Source organism: Talpa europaea (assembly GCF_964194135.1).
Source record: "Talpa europaea genome assembly, chromosome: 3".
Taxonomy (NCBI): domain Eukaryota; kingdom Metazoa; phylum Chordata; class Mammalia; order Eulipotyphla; family Talpidae; genus Talpa; species Talpa europaea.
This window is the reverse complement of record NC_140069.1, coordinates 14,564,644-14,589,628: the sequence shown is the minus strand read 5'-3', so window position 1 is coordinate 14,589,628 and position 24,985 is coordinate 14,564,644. Positions and strand designations below refer to the sequence as shown.

At 39.1% G+C, this 24,985-nt stretch overlaps 1 protein-coding gene across 1 annotated transcript in view; it reads right to left on the bottom strand.

The window, feature by feature from the left end:
* Positions 1–3,734: 3,734 nt before the first annotated feature.
* The window catches only part of ENPP2 (ectonucleotide pyrophosphatase/phosphodiesterase 2), a gene marked incomplete at both ends in the record, with an annotated part of 105,654 nt that continues 84,403 nt past the window's right edge, over positions 3,735–24,985 (bottom strand). The window contains 7 exon segments of the mRNA XM_084230315.1: positions 3,735–3,905; positions 8,960–9,116; positions 11,603–11,735; positions 15,508–15,585; positions 16,233–16,368; positions 17,730–17,866; positions 19,149–19,223. Of these exon segments, the coding sequence (XP_084086441.1) occupies positions 3,735–3,905; positions 8,960–9,116; positions 11,603–11,735; positions 15,508–15,585; positions 16,233–16,368; positions 17,730–17,866; positions 19,149–19,223 (887 nt within the window).

Below are 24,985 nucleotides of genomic sequence, written 5' to 3'. Positions count from 1 at the left end.
CACTGCCTTTGTTCAGAGATTTAAAAAAAGCCAACTCTCCTAAAAACAATTCATAATGTTTATACCCTTGAAAATCTGTGCGGCTGCCTTCCTGGTTTCCCCTATTTACAATGAGCTCATTTTGGGGAGGCAATTTCTCAACCCATCCAAAGGACAGGACCACCATGCTAGCAAGCAGTTGGCAACTTGCTCAATGAAAGCATGAATGAGCCAAGGCCTGCATTTAAAAAAAAATCCCAACTTAAAATAGTCTTCCAGACCTCTTTTTTAATAGGGTCCCTGTCCATTCAGGGACTTTCATAAATAACCCCACAATTAATGACGTGTTTATCGGCAAAGTCACTCACCTGAAATATAGAGTGGTTGATGTTCTCTCTGGGTATGGAGTTTATTTATGGGAAAGAAAAGCTTGACCTAAGGATAAAAATAGGGCAGCAGCATGCAACTAAATTCACAAGTGTGTTCCCTAAAAGCCTCAGGTGTAGCCTATTTTGAGTAGAGTTCAAGATGAGGTGACGGAGGCATTGAGCTCAGCAAGCACTGAGTATTTTTTAAATATAAGTATTTTTTTATAAATAAGATTGGCCATTCTCCCTTGTAGTGTTAATGCTGGGAGAGAGAATTACAGCACCTAATAGGTGGCTCCTCTTCTTTCAGATATATTTATGCAGTTACATTTAGAGCATACTGTGTAGTTATTGCATATGTATGTCAATATACAGAAATCTTAAATCAGATCCTGTCATACTTCTGCTCAAGACTTGACAGTTCTTTTCCATTGTATTTGTTTATTTTTTTAAATTTTTTAAAAGATTTATTTATTTATTTATTTATTTATTTATTATTCATTTATTTATACAAGCACTGGGTACAGTCAGAAGTGTGGGAGGGTGAGAGAATTCACCAGAGCCAGAGCGGGGAGCAGAGCAGGCAGAAGGACCGAAGTACACTGCTGAGGGGAGCAGCGGGCGGCAGGAGAGGTCTGCGCGCCATGTGGGACCCGCCTCCAGTGGCTGGAGAGCAGCCGGGGATCGAACCGACGCTGCAGAGGCTGCGGGCAGCCCCGCAACCCAGCGCTCAACCGCTGCGCCACCAGGGAGGCCCAACAACTGTATTTAGAGTAGTAATGAACATCAAGTGTCTCATTGGGCATTGACAAAGATCTGCTGACCTGGTCCTTATCAGCTTCACCACTGTGTTCAGACACACCTGTTGTCTTTCTGACCTTCACACAGGCCAAGGTCTCTACCAGCCTCTTTTTTCTTGTCCCTGTTCTTCCTGAGGCCAGCCCTTTCCATGGCCCAAGTCTTAGCTGTAATGTTTTCCACAAGGCTCTTCTCTTTCTACCTTTAGTCATGCTATACCTGTTTAATCCTTTCACAGCCTAGATCACAACTAAACTTTTCACTTTTCTTCAAAGGGCCTCTTTCTCCCATTAAAGAGCAAGCTTCACAATGTCAGGGGCCCGTTCACTGTTTTATTTTGTTAACTGTTTTATCTCTAATAGCATGCACAGACATGTAATAAATGCTCCTTAAACCATTACTGAATCTGAAATGAATAGTGGATCATATTCTAATTCATTTCTACCATACTTTCACTCAACCTCAAACTACAAAGTCCAAATCAAGTGTCCTTCCCTTACCAGAAAATCTTCCCTAAGCTTCCCTTTCTCAGTATTTCAAGACAAAGCACATGAAGTGCTAGAGAAGCCCCTGGAGCATAGTGGCTGCTCTGTAATGTACCTATTGCGAGTGAGGCCCTGGCTACCTCCTCCAGTGACTCCTTTAGTGGGGTCCCCAGATGGCAGTTTTTCTCTTACCACCTTCATTTTTCCCATATCCCTGAACTGTCATGCTTTGGTTGTGATGTCTTTTTTATCGATATCCTTTATAAACAAATTGATTTTTTAAATTTTTTTTTAAAATAGAGGCATGTTTTATTTATTTATTTGTTTGTTTGTTTGTTTTTGTTTATACAAGCACTGGGTACAGTCAGAAGTGTGGGAGGGTGAGAGAATTCACCAGAGCCAGAACGGGGAGCAGAGCAGGCAGAAGGACCGAAGTACACTGCTGAGGGGAGCAGCAGGCGGCAGGAGAGGTCTGCGCGCCATGTGGGACCCTCCTCCGGTGGCCGGGGAGCAGCCGGGGCTCGAACTGGCGCTGCAGAGGCCGCGGGCAGCTTCGCAACCCAGCACTCAACCGCTGTGCCACCGGGGAGGCCCAACAAATTGATTTTTTAAAGAAATTTTATAGAAATTAAAGTCCCATTTCACCAACCACAAAACGAGGTAACTGTAAAAACCTACATGATACAAATAAAACCTACATGATGCAAAGAAAACAAGATGTTGCCCTTTTTTTTTTTTTTTTTTTTTTTAAGGGAGATTACCAACAGTTAGAGACAGGGCAAGACAAATATGAGCCTTTCTCCACAAAACATCCAGAAATACTGACAAATTTTTAATGATTTCATTGGTGTTTATTTATCTTCCTTTTTCCTCCTCCTTTTTAATTCTTTCCCTCCCTACCCACCTTGCCTCCTTCCATGTGTTTATGTATTGAAATGTCTTTGCAATCACAAAGACTAGCCATTCTTGTAAATTTCCCAATCAAGGCTTTCTTTTAGTTCCCTTCTGTAAACCTCCCCATACAATGGCGATAGGAAGAATCCTCTGATTCTTTCCTCCTGGACATGTTGCCCACTGGTTCAAAAACCTTTTGAAATTTCTGAACTTGGAGGTGAAGTGTCCTTGTGCTTCATTTTTAATTAAAGTTATAACTTTGTCAATTTAAAATCAATGTTCCCACATTCAGATCCTTCATCACAAAGTATTATTGCTAATACTTTTCCATATGACATTTATTATTCTCTGTTTTGATTGATTACTAACAATTTTATGTCTATATCCCCATCACAGTGCCTTATTCCTTTTTCTATCCTCCTTGGTTTGACATCTTACACAGAAGACATGCTTACTGCTCTCTGGGTTGACTCTAATACGTAGAGGTTTGAACTAACTTGGTGAAAAGAACTTATTCTTCTAAACATCAAAATATTTTGAAAAGGCCTAGGTAATAGAGGGTATTAAGGAGTTCTGTTTGTTTCCTTGTCCCTCTGCCCATCTACTTTCCCCTGGATCTACACCTGAGCCATGTCATCCAAGCCACTGGAGTTGAACATCACAGATGCCCCTTTGGCTAGGTGAGTTCCATTCAGCGAGAAAGGGGACCTGGAAATATATCTTTCATATATGACTGCACTAGAAGCAGACATTCTAATTTATAAGTGAAATAAAACCAGAAGAAAACTGAATGTGTGATTTATTATATTTAAGATTGGTTTATAAGGCTTAAATATGTCTTTCATAATTAACAGTAAGTGAATGCAACTTTACAAAATCAGTATATCAATACAGTACAGGACTAAGTATGACAACTGTGCACTGGAAAATTAGTATTTCCTCAATGCAAATATTGAAATTGCAGCACCCTTTAAAAGCTTCCACTACAAATGCAAGCTGCAGTGTTTATTACAAGCTCTATTCAGAACACAAGACTACCTAAATCAAGCATTAGAGAAAAACAGTGGAGTCATTCAGGCGTAATATGTCAGATTTGGTACAGGATTAAAATACTAACTTTTTTTAATGTTCTGGTTTCAAATTAATAAATACAAAAACAATATAAAAATATACACCAGTTGATAAGACTGCACTGCAGATGATCGGAAATTTAAATCTCGCTCTCATATGTATGCAGGTATGTCTTTAGTGTCAGAATTTCTGAATAGCTGCGGCTGGTCTTTCGGAAGAAATCCAGACTGGTGAGATGTTCAATGTCCCGCACCCGAGCTGTGTGCATCTTTATGAGTTCTTCTACCCATTTCGATTCATCCTCTGAGCTCTGCAATGGAAACAGAATACAATCAGAGTTACGACTTTCCAGAGCAGGTCCTCCAAATGGTTAGTTTGCTCCAAGTCCACAAATGACACCTACGTCCTCCTGTGTCCACAGCTAATGGGTGTTATTCCTTCCTGGCTTCCCTACCCCCACCACATTCCTGTCGGTAATGTGCCACAAATACCTGGCCTTGGCTGTAAACATTTTCAGCAGTAATTAGCTGTACCAAATAACTGAGCCATGGTGGGAAGGGACATTTGACTCAATTGACTCTCAGAATATAAATCAAAATTAGGAAAAACCAAAGGTCCTGGGGAATTTAGTAATTTGTTTCTATTCCCCCCTGCTGACAAATGGCAATTCGGAGCACAGGGCACATTGGGAATGCTCTGCTGCCTCAAGGAAGGTAGAGAGCTGGAGCTCACTGCACAGACCTATGTGTGCATTCCTAGTCTTTCAGAAGACATCAAGGATATCGGAGACCAGGTTGCAATGTATTGGCAATGAGTTTCCCTGGAAGCAGCTCAGATGATACACCTGGCACTTGGAGCCCTACAAGCCTCAGATGCTATTGAGATGCCTCTACTTCCTGGCTATGCACTGTTGGCCAAGCAACTTGACTTCTCTAGACCTGTTTCTTCATTGCTTCTCAAGAATAATGCTGCTTACTTCAGCAGCAAGCTGGGAGGGAGGAAGGACATGAAGGAAAAGGGGTCAAGAAGCAAGAAAACCAGATCATGGACAAAAGGAAGGAAATCTTGCCCCGTCTCAGGTCCATGCCAAGAATTTCCTCACTGGCACAAATTCCAGATGAAAGACATTCAGATATCCCAAGCAAACAATTTATTTATCTCATGTGTAAGTGAAAACTGAAATGCAACTCAAGTGAAGAAATCTTTTACATCTGAAAATGTCTTCCTTCACTGTTGAGAGGATGGGAGTTAGAATGAGCTCTGTGCGTGCTGAGGATTATGGGGAAATGCCTACCTGCATCAGTAGACATGCGGTAGGACAACTTTTGCAAATAATTCATCCCAAGTGCTCCTGGAATTGCAAAGGTTCCCAGGAGTCCTTTTGCAAGTTGAAGGGTGACTGTATGTTCCAGGGCTGAGAATATCCACACATACCCTTGACCCATTCTTTTACCACTAGTGGTCTCAGAGAACTAGCCACCAAACCCCAGGACCTGCACTGGGTTTTCTCGGAAAGCTCTAACCCACACAGACCTGGATAGGGAGCTCCAGCAGTTTGCGCCAGTGCTAAATATGTACCATGAAGGGGTGGGGTCAGGAAACTCAGGCCTGGCCATCCCAGACAAAGTGAAGAAATGGGAAGAAATTGCTTTGCAAGCTGGGGAAGCAAGGATTTTAACCCTCCATGCCCCACCCTCCTAACCCAGCTAACCAGATCTCTGCAATTCAGAGGAAAGGACAGACCTAAATATAACCCTACCCACTGACCAATCCGCAGAGTGACTATGTAATTAACGAAGTAGGAGGTCTCCAAATGGTCAGGACCCCCTCAGAGTAAGCAGAGTAAGCATGAAACTGTATTATTTTGGGGAGAACTTTCATATTCAACTCATTTATTTGATTTTTCAATGGTCAGTAAGTCTAATTTTTTCATAAATGCAGTCATTTGAATGTGTGGACAAGGAGTGAAAAGCTTTTTCCTAATGTAAATAATGATCTGCTATGATTATAAGAATTCAGGAGAAAATTGTTTTTGGCTCTCTCTTTCCTTAGGAAGTGATTTTCCAATTTCATTTGAGGAGGCATTGTCTCTGGTTCTCACATGCTAAAATCTAGTCTCCAATCTTTAAGAAAATATCTTCTGCCTGATGTTAGCAAAAAATTGATAGAAGTATTTTCAAAGAGAGACTCTGGTATGAAATACAAAACTAGTAACATTCAAATAAAAGCTCATGTGTACCAAGGAAAGAAGAAAAGGAAAAACATGAAAAATAAATTAAAAAATGATGCACACAAAAGCACATCCATGAACTTGCTTCTTATTTTTCTTGCTATGCACATTTATTTTCTTCCCGGACTTTTTCTCAAGTCATTTGTGAATTCAAGCCCCAAAAACTTTAAGGTGAATTTCACAGTGGGTACAGGGTTTTGTGTGGGCAGAAGATTCTTAAAAGAGAGCATGTTAACCATGACCTGGATAAAAAATGCCTCTAAACTCTATAAAGATCCAGGAACCAGGAAGGAAAAGAAGAACAGCGAGGACATGTTTGGCAGTATTTGCCAGATGTAAGTTCGGGGTGACTAAAAAACTACCTTTGAAATAAGTTTAGAACATTTTTCAAACTCTCCCATCACCAAATACCCCGAATGACAGAAAAACTGGATCATACATTTCCCAGGAATCAGTATATACCTTAAATGATCTACCATAAGTCTGAAATGTTCTTTTGAATTTCACTCCATAATAATATATATTTAGTTTTTTAATAAAATCTTTTACCCCCCCCAGAATGAGTTTGTAGTAAAACTACTTCAAAGGAAGTGTGTCAAGTCTTAATTGGCATGAACCCCCATCTCCTGCCCTCCACCGGGGACACCATGGTTACTCTTGTGCTAATGCACAATCAAGAGGGTCGTCAAGCCAGGAGCTGAAGACTCTCACCTCTCACTTGTAGGTCCCTTGCTTCTCCACCTCCTAGCCAATTATTTATAAGATCTTCTTGATTGTTCCAGTAGAATATTACTGCTTTTTGCTCATCTTCTAAAATGTCCAAGACCACAACTCCAGTTCAAGTTATTTCCTAAGTCATAAAACTTGCCAAAGCCCTTTGAGCCCAGGGCCAATAGCTTCCAATTCAAATTTATCTCCTCAAAGCAGAGCTTAAAATGCTGCTCACATGCTCAAACATGATGTCTGTGCAGTGGCAAACACTCCAGAGGTCCCAGGGTTCCACTATGGAAATCTGGTAAACTTGAAAGACTTGGAGTCAGAGGTCTTGAGCCTAAAGTTCTGTTCTCCTACCTGACTTTACCAGGTAACCAGCTTTATTTGGTTATTATCCATTTAAAAAAATATTTATTTATTTATGCACCATGTGGGTTGCTCCCTGGCCAGAGATCAAACTCGTGCGGTAGTGGCTGCGGGATAGCTTCAAAGGTTACGTCTTAACCCCTTGGGCCACCAGGGAGGTCCCTGATTATTATCTGTTATTAGCTCTAGGTTTCTCATTAGTTAATGAAAGGGGAGGGGGACATATATAAACTGCCTCATAGGGTGACCAGGTGATTACTAATAATGAACTCAGAGGAGCTGCCAACTACTGGGATGGTAACGTGGAGTCAGTAAGTGGCACCAACCACTCCTGCTGTTGCCATGACTGACTACTTTTATTTTGAATTTGATTCCAGGTAACTTTAGAAACCTCATCTTCCACTAGTACCCAACTTTTCAATATTCTGGCTAAACTTAATGAGCATTCTTGGTCATATTTCATATTTCTTTTCTGTCTTTTATTTTGCTTTGGATATCATAGATACAATCATCATCTATAATTGAAGCCACAGCCCCAAAGCCACCTTGCTGGTGAAGCTGATCAGCTCTGTCAAAGCTATTCTCACCACTCTTCGCCTTTCTGTGCAGTGATTTCTGTATCTGTTTTACTAGCTTTTCCTGATGTAGGCAGCCTAGGTAGTGACTACGTCTAGCACACTATTGCTTTTCTCATAGTACTATGCAATTTAGAAATCTGAGTAATGGGGCCTCCCTGGTGACATAAGGGGTTAAGATGAAGTACTATGAAGCTATCTGCAGCCACTGCAGCATGAGTTCTATCCCCAGGCAGGGAGGTGACCCACATGGTGCAGCAGACCTCTCCTGTCTTGCCTGCTGCTCCCCTCAGCAGTGTATTTTAGTCGATCTGCCTATTCTGTTCCCTACTCTGTCTCTGGTGAATCCTCTCATCCCCTGCACCTCTGGCCTGTACCCCAGCTCTTATATGCATAAATAAATAGATCTTTAAAAAAAAGAAAGAAATCTGAGTAATGCTTGCTGACTAAAGTCCTCTTCTACAAATTTTATGCCTGTTCATTCTAGTCTGTGAAATGAAAGCTTAGAGACCATTCCTTCTAACAATCAATCTTGGAGCACAGGGGGAAGACATGGAAAAGACATGGAAATGTTATACAATTTGGCCCTGACTACAGATGAGTACAGAGCCAGGGGCATGCAGCTGCCTGCCTGAGGGCTTCACCGTGTCGCGCTGGAATCAGTGAATCTGGAGTTATCCATGTTATTTGAGAATGGGGTGAGCTGTGTATCTGTCCTCAAATTGAGACCAAATGAATATCTGATTTGTAAGGTATGTACCTGTATGTGTGTATCTTTAAAAAAGGTCTTATGATGGAAAATTTCAAACATCCACAAAAGGAGAGAAAAAAATATTATGTACCCCTATGAATTCTGACCTAGTTTCAACAATTATCAAAAGTCAGCTACTTCTCTCTTTCTTTATTTTTTAAAGATTTATTTATTTATGTATATAAGAACTGGGCTACAGGCCAGAGGTATGGGGGGTGACTGGATTCACCAGAGACAGAGTGGGGAGCAGAACAGGCAGATCTACTGAAATACACTGCTGAGGGGAGCAGCAGGTGAGACAGAAGCGGTCTGCTGTGTCATGTGGGTCTGCTCCCTGGCCAGGGATTGAACTCATGCTGCAGTGGTTGTCAATAACTTGATGGTGGTGTCTTTGGCCCCTGTGCCACCAAGGAGGCTCTTCTCTTTCTTTTAAGGAAATATATAATAATCTGCAAATCTCAAAATATTTGGGCACTTTACCACTTGTCAAAATCATACACCACAGTGAAATTCCGTGCAATGACAGCCACCCTTACACTGAAAAGTAAAAAGACAGTAGAACACAAGGTCTCCAAGGGTTAAGCAAAGGTTTGTTTGGGTCCTTTTCTCTTCCCACTTGGCTGTGTAGTTAAAATATTTTAAAAGTATGTTCTAGTTCAACAGTGGGCGTATAAATTAAGGCATGAAAATGGATTATGTAAGCAAGTCCTGAAGGACTGTAAACTCACATTGCAGCTCTCCTCGTTGTCAGGCCGGTGAGGAAGGATGAATGAGAAGACAGAGAGGGGCCCGTCACACTTGTCAGCAGGCTGGGTGAAGTCCAGGCAGCTGGTGATGATGCTGTAGTAGTGAGTGGGAACAGGAATGGAACTGCCTTCCACGTACCTGGAACAGAAAGGTAACACAGAAGCACTGCTGACATAGAAGCTTTCCTTTTTATTTTATTTTATTATTTTTTTAAATTTACTTTTTCTATTTTTTTTGTTTTTTACATCATTGTTCATTTTTAAACAATATTTGCTTCCCCCCACCCCCTCAGGTATAGTCCCCATAGAGTTTCCTTCACCAGTGCACCTGTGCACCATCACTTCAGTCCCCTGTGAAGCTTTCCTTTTTAAATGATGACTAATGAGGGCATCCCCGGTGGCGCAGCAGGTTGAGCGCAGTGCTGTGACACTGTCCGTAGCCTCTGCAGCATAGGTTTGATTCCCGGCCAGCCAGAGAGATATCCACATCGCACGGCAGACCTCTCCTGTTTTTCCCACTGCTCCCCTCAGCAGTGTATTTCAGTCAATCTGCCCGTTCTGCTCTCCATTTTGTCTCTGGTGAATCATGTCACCCTCCACACCTCTGTCCTTTGCCCCAGTTCTTATATAAAATAAATCTTTAAAAATACATAAATAAATGATGACTGATGAATATCACCTATGTCCCAAAATGAACCCCACTTCACTGAGCCATTTTTCAGTTCTTAGCACTAGTCTGCTCCATATTTCTTTTTTTTCTTTTTTCTTCTTTTTTTAAAGATTGACTTATTTATGCATACAAGAACTGGGGTACAAGCCAGAGGTGCAGGGGTGAGAGGATTCACCAGAGACAGAGTGGGGAACAGAACAGGCAGATTGACTGAAATACACTGCTGAGGGGAGCAGCAGGCAAGTCAGGAGAGGTCTGTCGCACCATGTGGGTCAGCTCCCTGGCCGACCAGGGAACTCGTACTGCAGTGGCTGCAGATATCGAACTCGTACTGCAGTGGCTGCAGATATTGCAACTAACAGGGAGGTCCCCTGCTCCCTGTTTCTTAACATTTTATCTTTTATCACCTTTTATTAAAATAACATTGCATCTTAACATTATATGTTTCAGGTGTGCATTGTGATAGAAACAGGGGTCTGCACTACCTTCAGTTCACCACTTAAAGTCCACTATTGTCCGTCACCACACAATTGAACACTTTGACCCAACTTGTTCATCGCATCTGCCCCTTCCCTTGTAATCACTAATTTGGCCTTATAGACTAAAAGTTCATTTTTGCTTTATTCAGATCAGGAAGGCAAATGGTGTTTTTCTTTCTCTGTCTGAACTTGGAAGTTTTTGATGTCTGGAATTCCCTCTTTATCTCAATCTGATAGAGTGAAAAAGATATTCCAGGCAAATAAAATATCTCAAAACAGGACATGGAGGTTAGACGTGATACACAGACCATAGTAGTATAAGTGAAATGCTGGATGGGTCATTAAAGGCTAAATTATGAAGGGTCCTGAGTGGCAAGCTGTAGACCAGGCATTATTATTTGGACAGTTATGCTCCACTGAAGGCTCCTATACTAGAGTGTCATTAAGAGATCCATGTTTCAGGAGGGTAACTTTCACAGTGCTCTATAAAATGGATCAGAGACACTGGAGCCAGGGGGATAATCATCCTCTCAAGCCACAATGAGATCTTAAACTTGGCACAAAGAATTCATTTACTAAAGGAAATACTAAGAACAGAGCGCTAGTAAGGAGACTACAGGCAGAAATTATCTTTTCCAGTAGAACAATGTATAAAAATTCACAATTCTCTAATTTTCTATTATCTCAATTTTATTTTTTAAATGAATATCTCAATTTTAATCATTTTCAAAACATTGAAATTATAATTCAACTGATAATGTAATTTGCGCTGCAAACTACAATGATAAGCAATAAAATAATATACAAATAAGATGCAATTGAAAGGTAGCAAGATAACTTCTATTTTATCAGTATCTATGTAACAAAATTAGCACTTGCTTTTCTAATTATCTGTGAATTACAATGAAACCCTCTCTTATATTGCTCTCTGAATGTATCTTGCATATATGAAATTACGAATATGTTGTATTTATACCTCTTGCCTTCTCCAACAGACTGTTAAGTTCTAATGAACAGAGAATGCCTTATCCTTTCATATCCCATACAGCACCATGAAGAGAGATAGAAACTATCAATAGATTTGATCAAAGACTATATGTAAATTTCTGCTGAGATGTACTGACTCAGAAAAGCTAAGGGATTCCAAAAGGGCTACCAAATAGTAGAGATAAGTGAAAATTACCTTACCACTGAGTGGTTCAAGAATAAGTGAGCAAAAAGTTGCTTGAATTTTTTAATATATTTCCTTCCATGGAATGGAAAAGTGAATTTATTTATCACAAAACTCAATTCCATTCCAGTCACCAGTACCATGTCTAATCAAAGGTGCCAGGCACTGAAGATTTCACAAGGAAATCCAAAGAGTAAAAGAAAAAAGGGATATCAACTCTCCTATGGTACATGAATATTTAAACACAGCCTTCAAAGAGATCCTGGAATTTAAAAGTATACATTAAGTGGAAAGGAACAGCTTACTGTTTGATTTTGTCCTGCGTATCATGTAAGCCATCATAGTCATAGTCAAAAATTGGTCCGCTTATCACATTAACTCCATTTCTTTCTGAAGCATATTTCTTCACCAGTACCCTCTGGAAATAATTCCAGACTCCTGTGTAAAGACAAAATCAGATCTTCATGAACAAAACTTGCTTTAGTAGAATTCTCCCTTAGATGCATTTTACAAGCCAAGAGACAGTAAGAGCAGTTGTGATTCATGAGGAAAATCCATCTTAAAGACTTAGCTGTGTGTATGTCATTTATAAACCACAAAGACAAAGCTATGGGCCCTTTGGGAGGGGAGTTTAAGGATTCACAGATGAAGTGGTTCCTGAGCTGAGGTTGAAGGATAAGTGAATGCTACCTAGGCAGCAAGGTAGAGATAGAACATTCTATGCAGAAGGAACAATATGTGCAAAAGAAACGTTACAGTGTTTGTGAGAAATTGAAAAAAGGCCATAATGTACTTTCTCTTACCTCAAGGTCTCAGGTATGCTAGTTCCCTCATTTACCTCATAGACCTGATCTTTCCACAGAACTCTCAGGACACATTACCCAACCACCCATTTCATGGTCCACTTGAATACCTACCTAATAATCATGTCAAGAAAAAAAACTATCTAAACAGAATTCTTGAATTCCCTTCCCATTCCAGCTCCAACTCTTTTTCTCCCAGAGAACAAATTATTTATTAGTTAATTAATGTATCTATTTTTGCTTTTTATTTATTTATTTATTTATTTTTAGTTTTTAAATTTCTTACATCATTGGTCATCTTTGTATAGTTATTGTTCCCTTCCAGGGTGTGGTCCTCCCACCAATATTCCACCATATACCACCACTCTTCTCCCCCACATCTCCCTCCTCCACTCCAACCACTCCAATTCCTCCCTTGCTGCACATCCTACATCCATAGTTGGCCCATGAGATCTGTCTTTTTTTGGAAACTTGTCCCTTTCCTGGGCGAGGACCTGTGCTCTCAGGCCAGGCTGCTCAGATCCCCAGGCAATTCCAGCTCTTGACATCTCCATCATTGTGAGCTCACACTCACCCAGTTATTCAGGTCAAAATCCATGCAATCATCCCTGACTTCTCGACTTACTTCAAGCACAGTGGACAAGGCCTTTCAGAACACCCTGAAAACATCCCGGCCATTCAAGTGTGACCACTTCTCACCCATTTTACTGTGTCCTCCATGGTCTAAGTTACTGTTCTCTCTGCAGTGAAGCACCACAAAGCACTGGTTCCTGGGTTCCAGATCAGGGACTCTCATTCTCCCTGCCCATTCTCTGCACAGTAGCCAGATGGATCATCTCACACCATAAATCAGGTTGTATCTCACACTCTCCAATACCTGTTTCTAACACTCCAGCTAATAAAATCCCAACTCTCCACCATGGCTCCTGCTAACCACTATGATTTCCTAACCCTCTCTGCCTCAGGTATGTGACTTTCTTCCTGTTCCATCACCCAATTTGCTAAACTTGTTTCTCACAAACTTTTGTATTTGATCTGCCTTTTGCCTGGAAAACTCATAGTTTGATATGTACATGCCTGGTTCTCCTCCATTATTCATTTCAGTTTTACAGTCACCCTCTGGAAAATGATTCTTTGTCTACCTTAGCTCCAATGTAATGATAACCAATCAGAGGGGCATGAGAGCTGTAGAAAGGAAAAAGAGAAAGGCAAAAAGGGAACTGAGGAAAGAGGGTAAAAAAGGTAGACACTTGGTTCTAAAGTACTAGATTCAGCTTATTATTGCTCTATTATGCAAGAGGACTGTGATATTGAGGCTGTTATCCCTTCTTATATCTCCTTATTAAAAAGTATTTGGCTAAATATGGATTTAAAATATGACTAGTTGTATGACAGCTTTCCATATTAGCTACTGCTTGCAGCTACAATGCTATGATTAAAAAAATAAACAAATCATTTTAGGTTTCCTCTTTGATTGCGCCAATAAAATATTATGTTTGGTATTGAATTTTTTGTCTTATTTTCCAAAATCACTTTTGGGCCATGACTCCACATTCAAGGAAAATGGATGATTGAGATTGTTACTGTAATAATAAAAATCAAATTTAAAGTCATGTTTTCTGAATAATTACAAATAAAAGCTTTCAGAAATGGCAAAAAAAAGCATTTGGTTATTTTTCTCCTAGTTCTTCAACTGCTCATTATACATCCTGATACTCAACTGTGAATGAAGACAGAGTAACACACCACAGCCAAAACCAGAGGAAATTATCTACAATAATGAAAAGAGGACAGTGGGAGACAAGTTCAAATGTTAACATAAGCTTAAAAAAATGGAGAGGCAGAGAGGGAAAGAAATAACAATGAGAACAGTCAGAAAGCCAAACCCGCAGAAATGTGGCAAGTGAAAAACCCTTCCTCTAGGGAAGAACAGCGAGCCTTCTGTGAAAAGTCTCTTGTCATGCCAGCCTCAGGCCGGCACTGTGTGTTTCCTTACCGCCACTCAAAAAGGCATCAATAAAGACTAAAGAAATCCAGGAAGACCTTGTTTGTGTAATTAAATGAAGTTTGTCGCTCATGTCATATTATAACAAATATATCTATGTGGGTTTTGGAAACATTTCTCAGTAGGGTCTGAGGACAAAGCAGAAAGCATACATAGTTGAAAGCAGACTAATTTTTCATTCATGAACAGTGACTTCTACCTTTGAACAAACTTTCATTTGTTAACTAAAACATCAAACATTTTTTTTCTCTAAACCATGTTGACCTTTTCACCAAGATCTAGTTGAGGAGATTGGGCATGGTGATGACATTCCAGAATCATGTGTTCCTATTTTGAGGTTTTATTTCAGCCCCAAGAGTCTGTAACACAGCCCAGTGCTCCATTGCCAGATGGAAATGGATAGAGGTGCTTCTTTCTCCTATCTTTCCTATGAGGCTGTAGATCTGTCTGCCTCAATGAACTAAAGGGAGGTAAAAACTACTGTAATGCTTTCTCTATCTTTGAATGCATGCAGGGATTGATGGATGGATGGATGGATGGATGGACAGATGGACAGATAGATAAATGAATGAAATCTCTGTTACACAAATAGAAGATTGTTACTACAAATTAAGTCATAGATCCATGTGCCACCAAATCTCATATTTTTTACAAATGAGAGGGTAAAGTGTATTTCTATGATCACACAGCTACTGATCATCTCCAAAAACCAGAACTCAGTTTTTGAGTCAGGATTTATTGTGCCTATCCCATTCACAGCCTCACTATCATCCACAAATATTTATGTCATGTGCAAAGAAATTATGAGTATTCAATGAAACTAAAATAATTTGCACAGTCTTAAAACTATCGAAATGTTAATACTCTGATGATTTAGGAGAAAGATTGTTGCTGGACTTCAATGTCAACATTTAGAATACACCATCATCACTATCACTCTAAAAGAGAGAGGTGCTGGTGATTTTTACCTTAATAGCATATATATGTATGCATATATGGATATACATGTATATGTTGTTAAATGTCAAGTGGCCTCCAAAATAAAAGAAGACCCTTATTAACTACCAAAATAATAAACAGTGAAATAGAAAGAACATAAGATTAGAAGGGAAATACAAATATGATTTAGTTTACTTTTTACTACTCAAGAACTGGGTCATTTCTTGTGACTTCAATTTCTTAATTATAAACAAGGCATAAACAACCTGCTGACCTCTCTCACAGATTCATATTTAGGATTAATGGTAGAGAAATTATATAGAAGTCTGCAAAAATTATAAGGGCTAACTACATAAAAAGGTATTAGTGTACAAGTTAATATACAGACAGAAAAGTCCAAGTGGTAAATGGAGGAACATTTCTTTTCATAAACAATAATTTACTAGGTAGATACTGGACTTACGTTTAAAGGCAGGATACATTGGAACCATATTGGTGACGAGGAATGCATCATATTTAGCTTCTGGTGAAGAGCTCAGATCTAAACAACAGGAAAACACATGGTATCTATTACTTACAAAACCCCACATCAATCAAAAAGCAACCTTCTAAAATAGTCTAAACAGCACAAAGTGAATGAATCTACACTTGTATTCTCCCCTATTTATCATGTCCTCCTGTACCTCCCATTCAATCTCTTCTCATAGCATTCCTTCAAAAAATGTTTACAATGCTCTTACTTCCTATCCAGTGCTGAGACTACTCAATATTATGCAAAAGAATTCCTTTATTATGCAAAAGTCCAGCATATTTGGACTTTAAAAAATGTCACCAAGGTTATGATAGATCATTAAAAGGCTTCTTGTATTCTTGAGATCACCTCTAGAGTATTATTTAAATGATTAATGTCTTAAAGATTTACTGTCTCACTTTCAGATTCTCATTTAACAATATGACAGGATATTCAGAATACACCTTTGCATTTTAGAATTCCCCTGGGAACAGGATTGGTGGGAACTGGTCTCTTTTCTGGACTACTTTGGGAGGATCCCTTGGAACTTCATTTCTTCAAAGTCTTGGGCACCTATCTTAAGAAAACCTGAAATCTTAAATACTAAGTTTCAAACCCCAATCTCTACAAAATAATATTTCTCCAGGAGGGTTAAATCCTGATACTCTACAACTTACAAGGAGGGAACAGGAATCCATAGGACATCTGCTTATCATTTTTGTAGGCCAAACAGCTTTGACTGAAACTCGAAGAAACACGGACATCAGGCCGGACGCAATTGGTCAAGTGTTCAGGGATTCCAGAGACCTCAGCCTGCAGGGTGAGTAAGGGGCATTCAGTAACACCACGGTCAGGAGAGTGCCCGACCAACAAAAGACACTGCACCAGGTCACTGATATGAACAGCTAGAATCAAAACCTCTCTAACTTTGACTATAGTTCATATTCTGATTCTGACTCCTTAAAAAAAAGCTTCAGTTTTAAATACAGTAAGTCTGTAGTTTTCAAAATCTTGGTTTTCTTTAGCAGCAGAACTTTTCTATCAAAATCTTAAATAAAACAGCAAAATACAAAGCAAAAATCCTGCTGGTAAAATAGTGACTATGATTCCATGAAGACAGCTTACAAAAATAACACTAAGAGAGAAATAATATAGACATATCAACTAGTAAAAGAAAGAGTGCATACATGTTGTTTATATAAAACATGCCAATAAACAAGAATCTGTTCACATGCCAATAAACATGAAGATGTTTGGGACAAAGGAAGGGTTCATTTGTATTCAGAAGTTTAAAAAAAAATGTATCTCAACCATACACTACTTTTTCTAATTATTGATACAATCTTAGCTTCTTCGAAACTGAAATCCCAAGACAAAATCCTTATTACAAAACAAATAGGATGTTGACAGTGAGGAGGCTATGTGGGGATGTAGGCATATGGAAACTGTCTATCCTTTCCACTTCATTTTGTTGTGAACCTAAAACTACTTAGCATGGAGGGGATCATGCTAAGCCAAAAAAAGCCAGAAGGAGAAAGGCAAATACCGAACAGTTGACATATATGTGGGATATAGAGTAACCAAAGGGTGAGACAAAACCAAATTGAAAACAAACTCTAGAAATCTGACTGCAAAATTGAGGCTACCAGAAGTGGTCCCAAGGATGGTGGGAGAGAGTTATGGGTGCCTTGGTGGTGGGTGTGCTGTGGTGACATACATCTGCAGAGGTGTGAGCTGATACCTGTGAAGCATACACAGTGTTGTAAACCAATGCTACCTCTTGCAATAAAAGAGAAAAAAATCATAGAAATTCATATTTAAGATAAATAAAAGAGAAAAAATCACAGAAATGCAAATTTAAAATAAAGGCTACTTAAACAAACAAATCTTGGTGCCTTCTGTAATTATTGAACAAAAGAAGCAGAGTAAAAGAAACAAAAAGAATTAGCATGCTACCTTCCATATTTAATGTATTACCATGAAGTTAATGGAATATGGAATGAAGTCCAATTCAAAATATCTTACAATGGGTCCAACATAGGAAAAATTAAAACTTTTCATCAGGAAAAATTAAACTCTTTTCTAAGACAAAACTCTATTAAGGTAAACCATCATTATATTAAGGTAAAGAATGTAAGTAAATGAAGAATATACAACCCAATTTTCACAATGACCTGCTTGGAAACAGTGTATGATGTCCAGAGGGGCATGAGGAGTATTTCACTATAACCGCTTTCAAAGTCAGTATGATATAAGATATCATATCTAGTTCGATAAAGCACGGCAGGTCGTCCATAGAGGAGGTGTCTCTCTAGGAAAGAAGAAATAAAACAGGTTAAACAGATATTAAACTTTGCATTAAATATTAAAGAAATACTGGGAAAGAATCAAGTTGTCCAAACTTTGCTTACTTGCTAATTAATAATGTAGCTCCTTCCCTTAATTTAATCAAGTTAGTTTTCCTAACAATTTTCTGGCTTATCTGATTGCCTAAACATGGGTCAAGGCTTACAGTTATCAAAACTGCCATGTAAATTCCAAATTTATTTGAATGCTTTCTTTAGTTGTAATGCAAGTTTTCATTTAAGAAAGAAATGTTAGCAAGCAAATGATTCTACTGAATGGGCAGTCAATAGAATTAGAATTTTGTAGAATTAATTCATTTGACCCCTGGAAAGGCTCATCAAATTAACCATTGATTTAATTAAGAGGAAGGCACTCTGATCATTATTTGGAAACTGAAACTCAAATATGCATTATTTCAGCATAAAAAGTGAGTAGTGATGAGCATTTAAAGTAAGCAGCTTTATCACATGGAGGAAAACTCTTTGGGTAAGAACTTAAAGGAACATGTATAGATAAAATAAGTGGGCATTCAAAAAGGTCCCATAAATATGGGAGCTCAATCAAGACCCCAGAATGCAGATTTAGACCCCCAAGAGAAAGCTCTCCTCTTAGGGAAAAAAAAAAATCTGAAACCTTACTCTTTTATGAAGAAGAGGAGGTTTAGTATTCAAACATTCACTTCACACCCTCATCAAAAACTTGGAGTTTTATCTGCCTATTTTGGATAGGCTAAAGTCAGAACTTCCATAGATTCTTGGAAACTGAGGTCCTACAGACCAAAATGTTCAGACATCAAGGCTCAGACAATTCACAATTTCCTAAGTGATAATTTTTTTTAAATGTTGACTAGTATTTCTATTACAGAAAATCAGTTCTGGCAATCACTTATTAAATTATGTATACATGTTGCTTTAATTAAAGTATTACCATTCTATGCAAGTAACAAAGAAAACTCTGTAAAAATCTTTGCAAGCCCCTCCCAAGTACAACTGCTGATTTGAGGCAAAGAGGCCCACACTGTCACAGCACAAGCCTGTTCTGGGTAGTTTGGCTTCGTGAGCATTGCAGAAAATGTAGAAGCCTTGGTTAAGCTGCCAAATTTGGGGGCCCACCCTGAAGAATTAGAACATAATATAATAATACAGATAAATGAACTATAATGAAAAAACAAAAAGCCAGCAAATCATAACAGCAGTACTTGGGCGCAGTTAACCAAGTCAGACTTTCCTTCAAAACTCAAACCAAACCTTTTCTAGGTTCAAAATTTCCATTAACGTTTTCCTTGTTTTCATTTTTGCTGCCTTTGAATTTCCTGGTTTCAGCTGGAAGCAGAAGCATCAAAATTCTTTGAGAAGCTAGTATTCTCTTTTTATCATTCAAGTTTTAATGTTTACTAAACACATTCCTCCAAATAAAAAAGCAAAGCTGGCATCATCCAAACTATTCCATTAAAAGGCAATAAAATAGCAACCACATTCCTCCATACAACACACTCCTTAGAGTAGCCACCAAACAATAGTCTTGGACTATTGGATAGTCTTGGACTATCCAATGCATGGACTCCACTAACTAGCTTTTCCTCCAGACCTCCCTATTTCTTGGCATTCCTCAAGATAACACTCCCTTCCACAAAGGTTGATGTTTGTAACACTATTCATGATCATGGTTGGCAGCTCTATCCTAGTGTTCATATGATTCCCTTAACTTCACCTAGCCTCTTTTCAAATTTTCATTAGTGTATTGGCCCTCATTAAACACAACTTTTATGTGCCAGCCCCAGGACTGTAGAACAGAGAGAGTGCACAAAGAAAATTAAGATAAAACTCTTATTCTCAAAACGCTCACAGTTCAGTAGGAGAGACAAATAACTAAACTTCAATATGGTACACACCAGATCATAGGAATGCACTGTGTGATGGGACACAGAGCATGATGAATGCTGTGGACAGGGCTGAGGGACCATCAGTACTGAGGCATCAGTACAGACCTTACAGAGTCTTTGAAGGTGACTCCACATCCTGGTTAATGCCTGGTTGATCAGGAATAATGAAACAGTGCCCCTTTTCACATTCAAAAGTGTGCAGCAAATAAGATGAATATATAGATCAGCCCTCATGGAAGAGACATGAAAAGGAAAGGGAGAGAGGGAACAGAGGGCAAGAGTCATCTTAAGATTTGCCTGCTCCTGAAAGAGTTTCCAGCTAAGCTTCTCCATGTCCATATGCTCTTCTGCTCTCCAAGTAGAGACTCAACTATTTTCTTCAGAAATGTTCACTTCATAGCTTCCAAGATGCATACAACTGCAGTCTGGGCATATAGCTGGAGCACAAAATGATTGTTATACAAAAAACTTTCTCTCAATTGTTAACTGGGAATGAAAAGTACAAGGAAAGCCATAATGCAGATTCAAGTGTTCTAAAATCCAACCAAGTTACCCCATCTGACCCAATGAACCTACTTTAGTTTTCCTGAAGTGTTATAGTTTCATCTAAGAAAGAGATGAGAATAGATGATTTGTTTTCCTTAAGAAGCACAGACTTTACGTTCTCGAATAAAAATTTGAATTTTCCTTTTTCAGTTTATCAGAGTACCAAAGAATCACATTCATTATTGTGTCTTGGGGGGACCACCATTGCATTTCTCAAGCTACAAGAGGATACTTGAACCTCAGTATTTGGACATATACCTTCTTCATTTCAAGATCAGTCATTTTGAGGATGAACCTGCAAGCATCATGATTTCTTGATCTGATTCTAGTATAATCCTGTCCAGTCTCAGGCTGGGTTCCCTCTCCATGGAATTCCAGACAGAGCTTTCATGCCACACCCCAGACCCTTGTTTATAATAGTCTGGCATTTTTGATACAAGCCAAGTTTCTCTTTCAGAGACCACATTTGGCAAAACACTGTAAAGCAAACCTTTTTAAGTGGTGTGGACTTCCCAGTGCTCATTCTTTTTTTTCTTTCAAAATTTGGTCATCCAGACTGAGTTTTGTTTCTTTTCCTTCCTCAGCTTCTGATTCATATTCCCACAGATTAGCTGGCTGACTAGAGAGCCACATGAAAATCTCTCCTTTTTTGTGTTTTTTTTTTTTTAAATTCATTCCCACAAAATACGCTCTTACATTTTTACCACAAAGTCTCTACCCAAGGTCTTTCTTGTTTCTGCATCTTTTCTTCTCTGTTGCCTTGAAAGTGCCTACTCCCATTCACTGCCATGTCAGCCTCCTACAGGATTAAAGTTGTGCCTCTATTAGTGCCCTGTTCTCTATCACTTCAACCCTTAAAGCACAATGTTGAAATTCACCCACTGCCTAAATCTCACAACATGATAAATTAGGTAGGTCAGGAATTTTATCTGTATCACCAAGCCATGTCTATTTCCAACAATGCCAAGCAAATAATATTTAATTGATACATATTTGCTGAATAAATAAATGATTGCTCTTAAAAAAATTGTTCCTTTTTTGGGAAAAAAAATCTGTATTTGACAAGTAAGTTGCTTAATGAATATTTGGTACAGGGATGTTAATTTTTTTGAAAATTTATTTATGCATACAAGAGCTGGGGTAAAGGCCAGAGGCTTGGGTGGTGAGAGGACTCACCAGAGACAGACTGGGGAACAGAACAGGCAGATTGACCAAAGTACACTGCTGAGGGGAGCAGAGGGCAAGTCAGAAGAGGTCTGCTGCGCCATGTGGGCTGCTCCCTGGCTGGCCGGGAATCGAACTTGTGCTGCAGTGACTGCGGACAGCTTCATAGGTTGCGTCTTAACACTTGCACCACGAGGGAGGCCCCAATTTTTGACATTAAAGTATAAAGTGTTTTTTATTTATATTTTTAAGACTTTTTAAAAACTAAGGTAAAATTGGGGTACCCCCTTTAGGTATTACCACCATACTCTGCCCACCACCAACTCACCCATATTTCACCACCGTAGACCATTGTGCTTCCTTCCCTTCCCCCACCACAATATACTGTCCTTTATGACTTTCAAGAACTGGTTTCCTACGCATGATCTACCCAATATGACCCCAGGAAATAAATTAAGCAAGTCAATACCATCTCCATTTCACTGAGGAAGGACTGGAGCTCCATGATTTGCAAATGACAATGCAACTAAATAGCAGAATTCGGAATTCATGCCTTCCTCTTCCTCTTCTTTTACCCCTCTCCTCAGCTTTCCAGGAGGTCCCAGTTGGGTGCTGATTGCTGGGTTATTCTAGTGGAGGTCATGTCAAAGTGAACATATAACTGCTTCTGAATATGAATTCAACCCAAGTCATGCCTAGGAGAAGCTCATGAGGACAGCAATCTTATCAAAGCCTCTATACTTCATAAACAACTTTCAAACCCTGATATACATGGACAATCTCCTTTGATATATTCTGATTGTTCCAACCTTTAGAAGAAGGAAGTGTTTACAGATGATAACATAGGGTGTCTTACAGAGCCAGAGTGAAGTCTCATCTCAGCACTTACCAGTCTGTGACTCTGAACCACCAAAAGCACCACATCTCAATGCCATGCTGCTGTTTACAATTATGTAAAGCATCTAGTTCACTCTTGACCCAAAGTAGTTGTTGCAATTCCAGTTATATTGGCTTAGTAAAGGGTGTATTCTCTAATTCACTATCAGTAAGAAATATTGATAAATAAATGTTACTAAAATTCAGTGGCTATTCCATCTAATTCATCCTGAATTCTACTAAAATCACAAATTATAACATGTATTTATCTCTTCCAAGTCTTTTCCAAAACACACACAAGAATATACACATAGAAAAACACAAATATATCTTCTTTTATTAGCACAATTAATACCTCCAGAACTAACAATGAGAGATATTTCAGAAAAAAAAAGAACTGTAGAAGAAATTGCCTCTCTAGTCATATCAAGAACTCTGTTTAAAATTGAGAATTAGGGCCTCCCCGGTGGTGCAGCGGTTGAGCGCTGGGTTGCGAAGATGCCCGCAGCCTCTGCAGCACCAGTTCGATCCCCATCTGCTCCCTGGCCACCAGAGGAGGGTCCCACATGGCGCAGACCTCCCCTGCCACCCACTGCTCCCCTCAGCAGTGTACTTCGGTACTTCTGCCTGCTCTGCTCCCCACTCTGGCTCTGGTGAATTCTCTCACCCTCCTGTACTTCTGACTGTACCCAGTGCTTGTATAAATAAATAAATCTTTAAAGAAAGAAAGAAAGAAAGAAAATTGAGAATTATTATAGTTTAAATCATTCTTCTATCCAAACTAACTTCACATTGTATGTAGTAAAGATCCAAGTGTATCTAAAGGTTGAAATGATTTCTAACTCCTTTTTTCACATAGATGACAGTGAATGCTAAACTGACTGAGAAAATAAAAAATATTGTATGGCAATGCAAATAGAGAAAAGAATATGTGGAATAAAAATTAGAGTTACTCTTATGGTTTAAATTATATCTAACTATAGTGCCAGAATTGCTGGCTATGAGTGATTAATTTTTTCCATTTTGTTCACTCATTCACCCATTGATTCAATGCTTAAAAGAAATGAGTTTTCATTGCATTCTAGGTTTGCCAAGACATGAAGAATATGCGACTCAGAATCAGCAGTCATGAAATTAAAATCCAGAATTCACCACATATATCTGAAAATATTAAGGCTTTAAGAAGCCATTCATACCACTATTTTTGAAGATTATATATTTTCCTTTTCATTTTAGTAAAATATTTGATTCTATAACATTTAAAATAGCTATAGCAAGATAATTGCCTAAGAATAATTTAATATGTCTATCTTTTGTTACCTCAAGTAACTCCTGGGTTGCTTTATTATTGAAACAGACAGCTTTTATACACGTGTTTTGTGGAGATGTGTGAGTGGTTTAAGGTGTATAACCTCAAAACATTCACATATGAGTGATGTCCAAGGAATGTCTATAGCATTACTTAGTTTATTCTGAAAAAAAGTAGTTACCTCCAGCTGTGTTTTTTGAAATGTAGGAACATAATCAGACAACTATAAATCAGAGACACTCTGTAGGGTACGGGGAGGGAGGGGGATCAAAATGAGGGGGGGAGGAGCACAAGGGACTGAGGTGATGGTGCATGGGTGAATTGGTGGTAGGAATTTTATGGGACTACCCCTGATGTAAAATATATACAAATAAATGGGCCTCCCCGGTAGCGCAGTGGTTGAGCGCTGGGTTGTGAAGCTGCCCACAGATTCTGCAGTGCTGGTTCGATCCCCAGCTGCTCCTGGCCACTGGAGGAGGGTCCCACATGGCGCGCAGACCTCTCCTGCCGCCTGCTGCTCCCCTCAGCAGTGTACTTCGGTCCTTCTGCCTGCTCTGCTCCCCGCTCTGGCTCTGGTGAATTCTCTCACCCTCCCGCACTTCTGACTGTGCCCAGTGCTTGTATAAATAAATAAATAAATAAACAAATAAATAAATCTTTAAAAATAAATAAATAAAATATATACAAATAAAGAAATTAATTATTAAAAAAAAAGTAGGAACAAAAATCAGGCAATTTTTAGTTTGTGTAGAACTTTAAGTCCACAAAAGGCCTTAAAAGCCTCAATATATATTCAATGATACCAGAAAAGGGAATTACTTTGACCTAATATAGACAGGCAGGCATATAGTGTCTGGATTTATGAGGTTGAACCCTGGTGTGGCAGACATTGAATATTTCAAGTAGGTGACTAGATTTATGACCCAGGAAACAGAAGACCTAAAATAACTCTGACCAAGAATATGTCACTTTCCAGTTGAAGAAATGACTGAGATAGGGCCTTTAGGAGACAAAGACCAAGAGACAGACAGGAGAGGGATACCGAAGCATACTCATATTCCAGACTCTAAACAAGAAAATTCTGTGCACATAAGACAATGATAAATAATTGTTTCTATTTCATGGAATAGTTTTAAAGTCTCCTGGATCATCAAAGGTTGTCCCACTAGTCATGAGCAACCAAGGAGATGTGTTCCCATCTTCCCTAATAGCAAGGTCAGTTTTGGGAAGTTCTATGCTGATATTACCTGTAATAATCTGACAGAGCCAGAGGTCACAGAGAAATCAGTTTCCAGCCCATGAAGGGC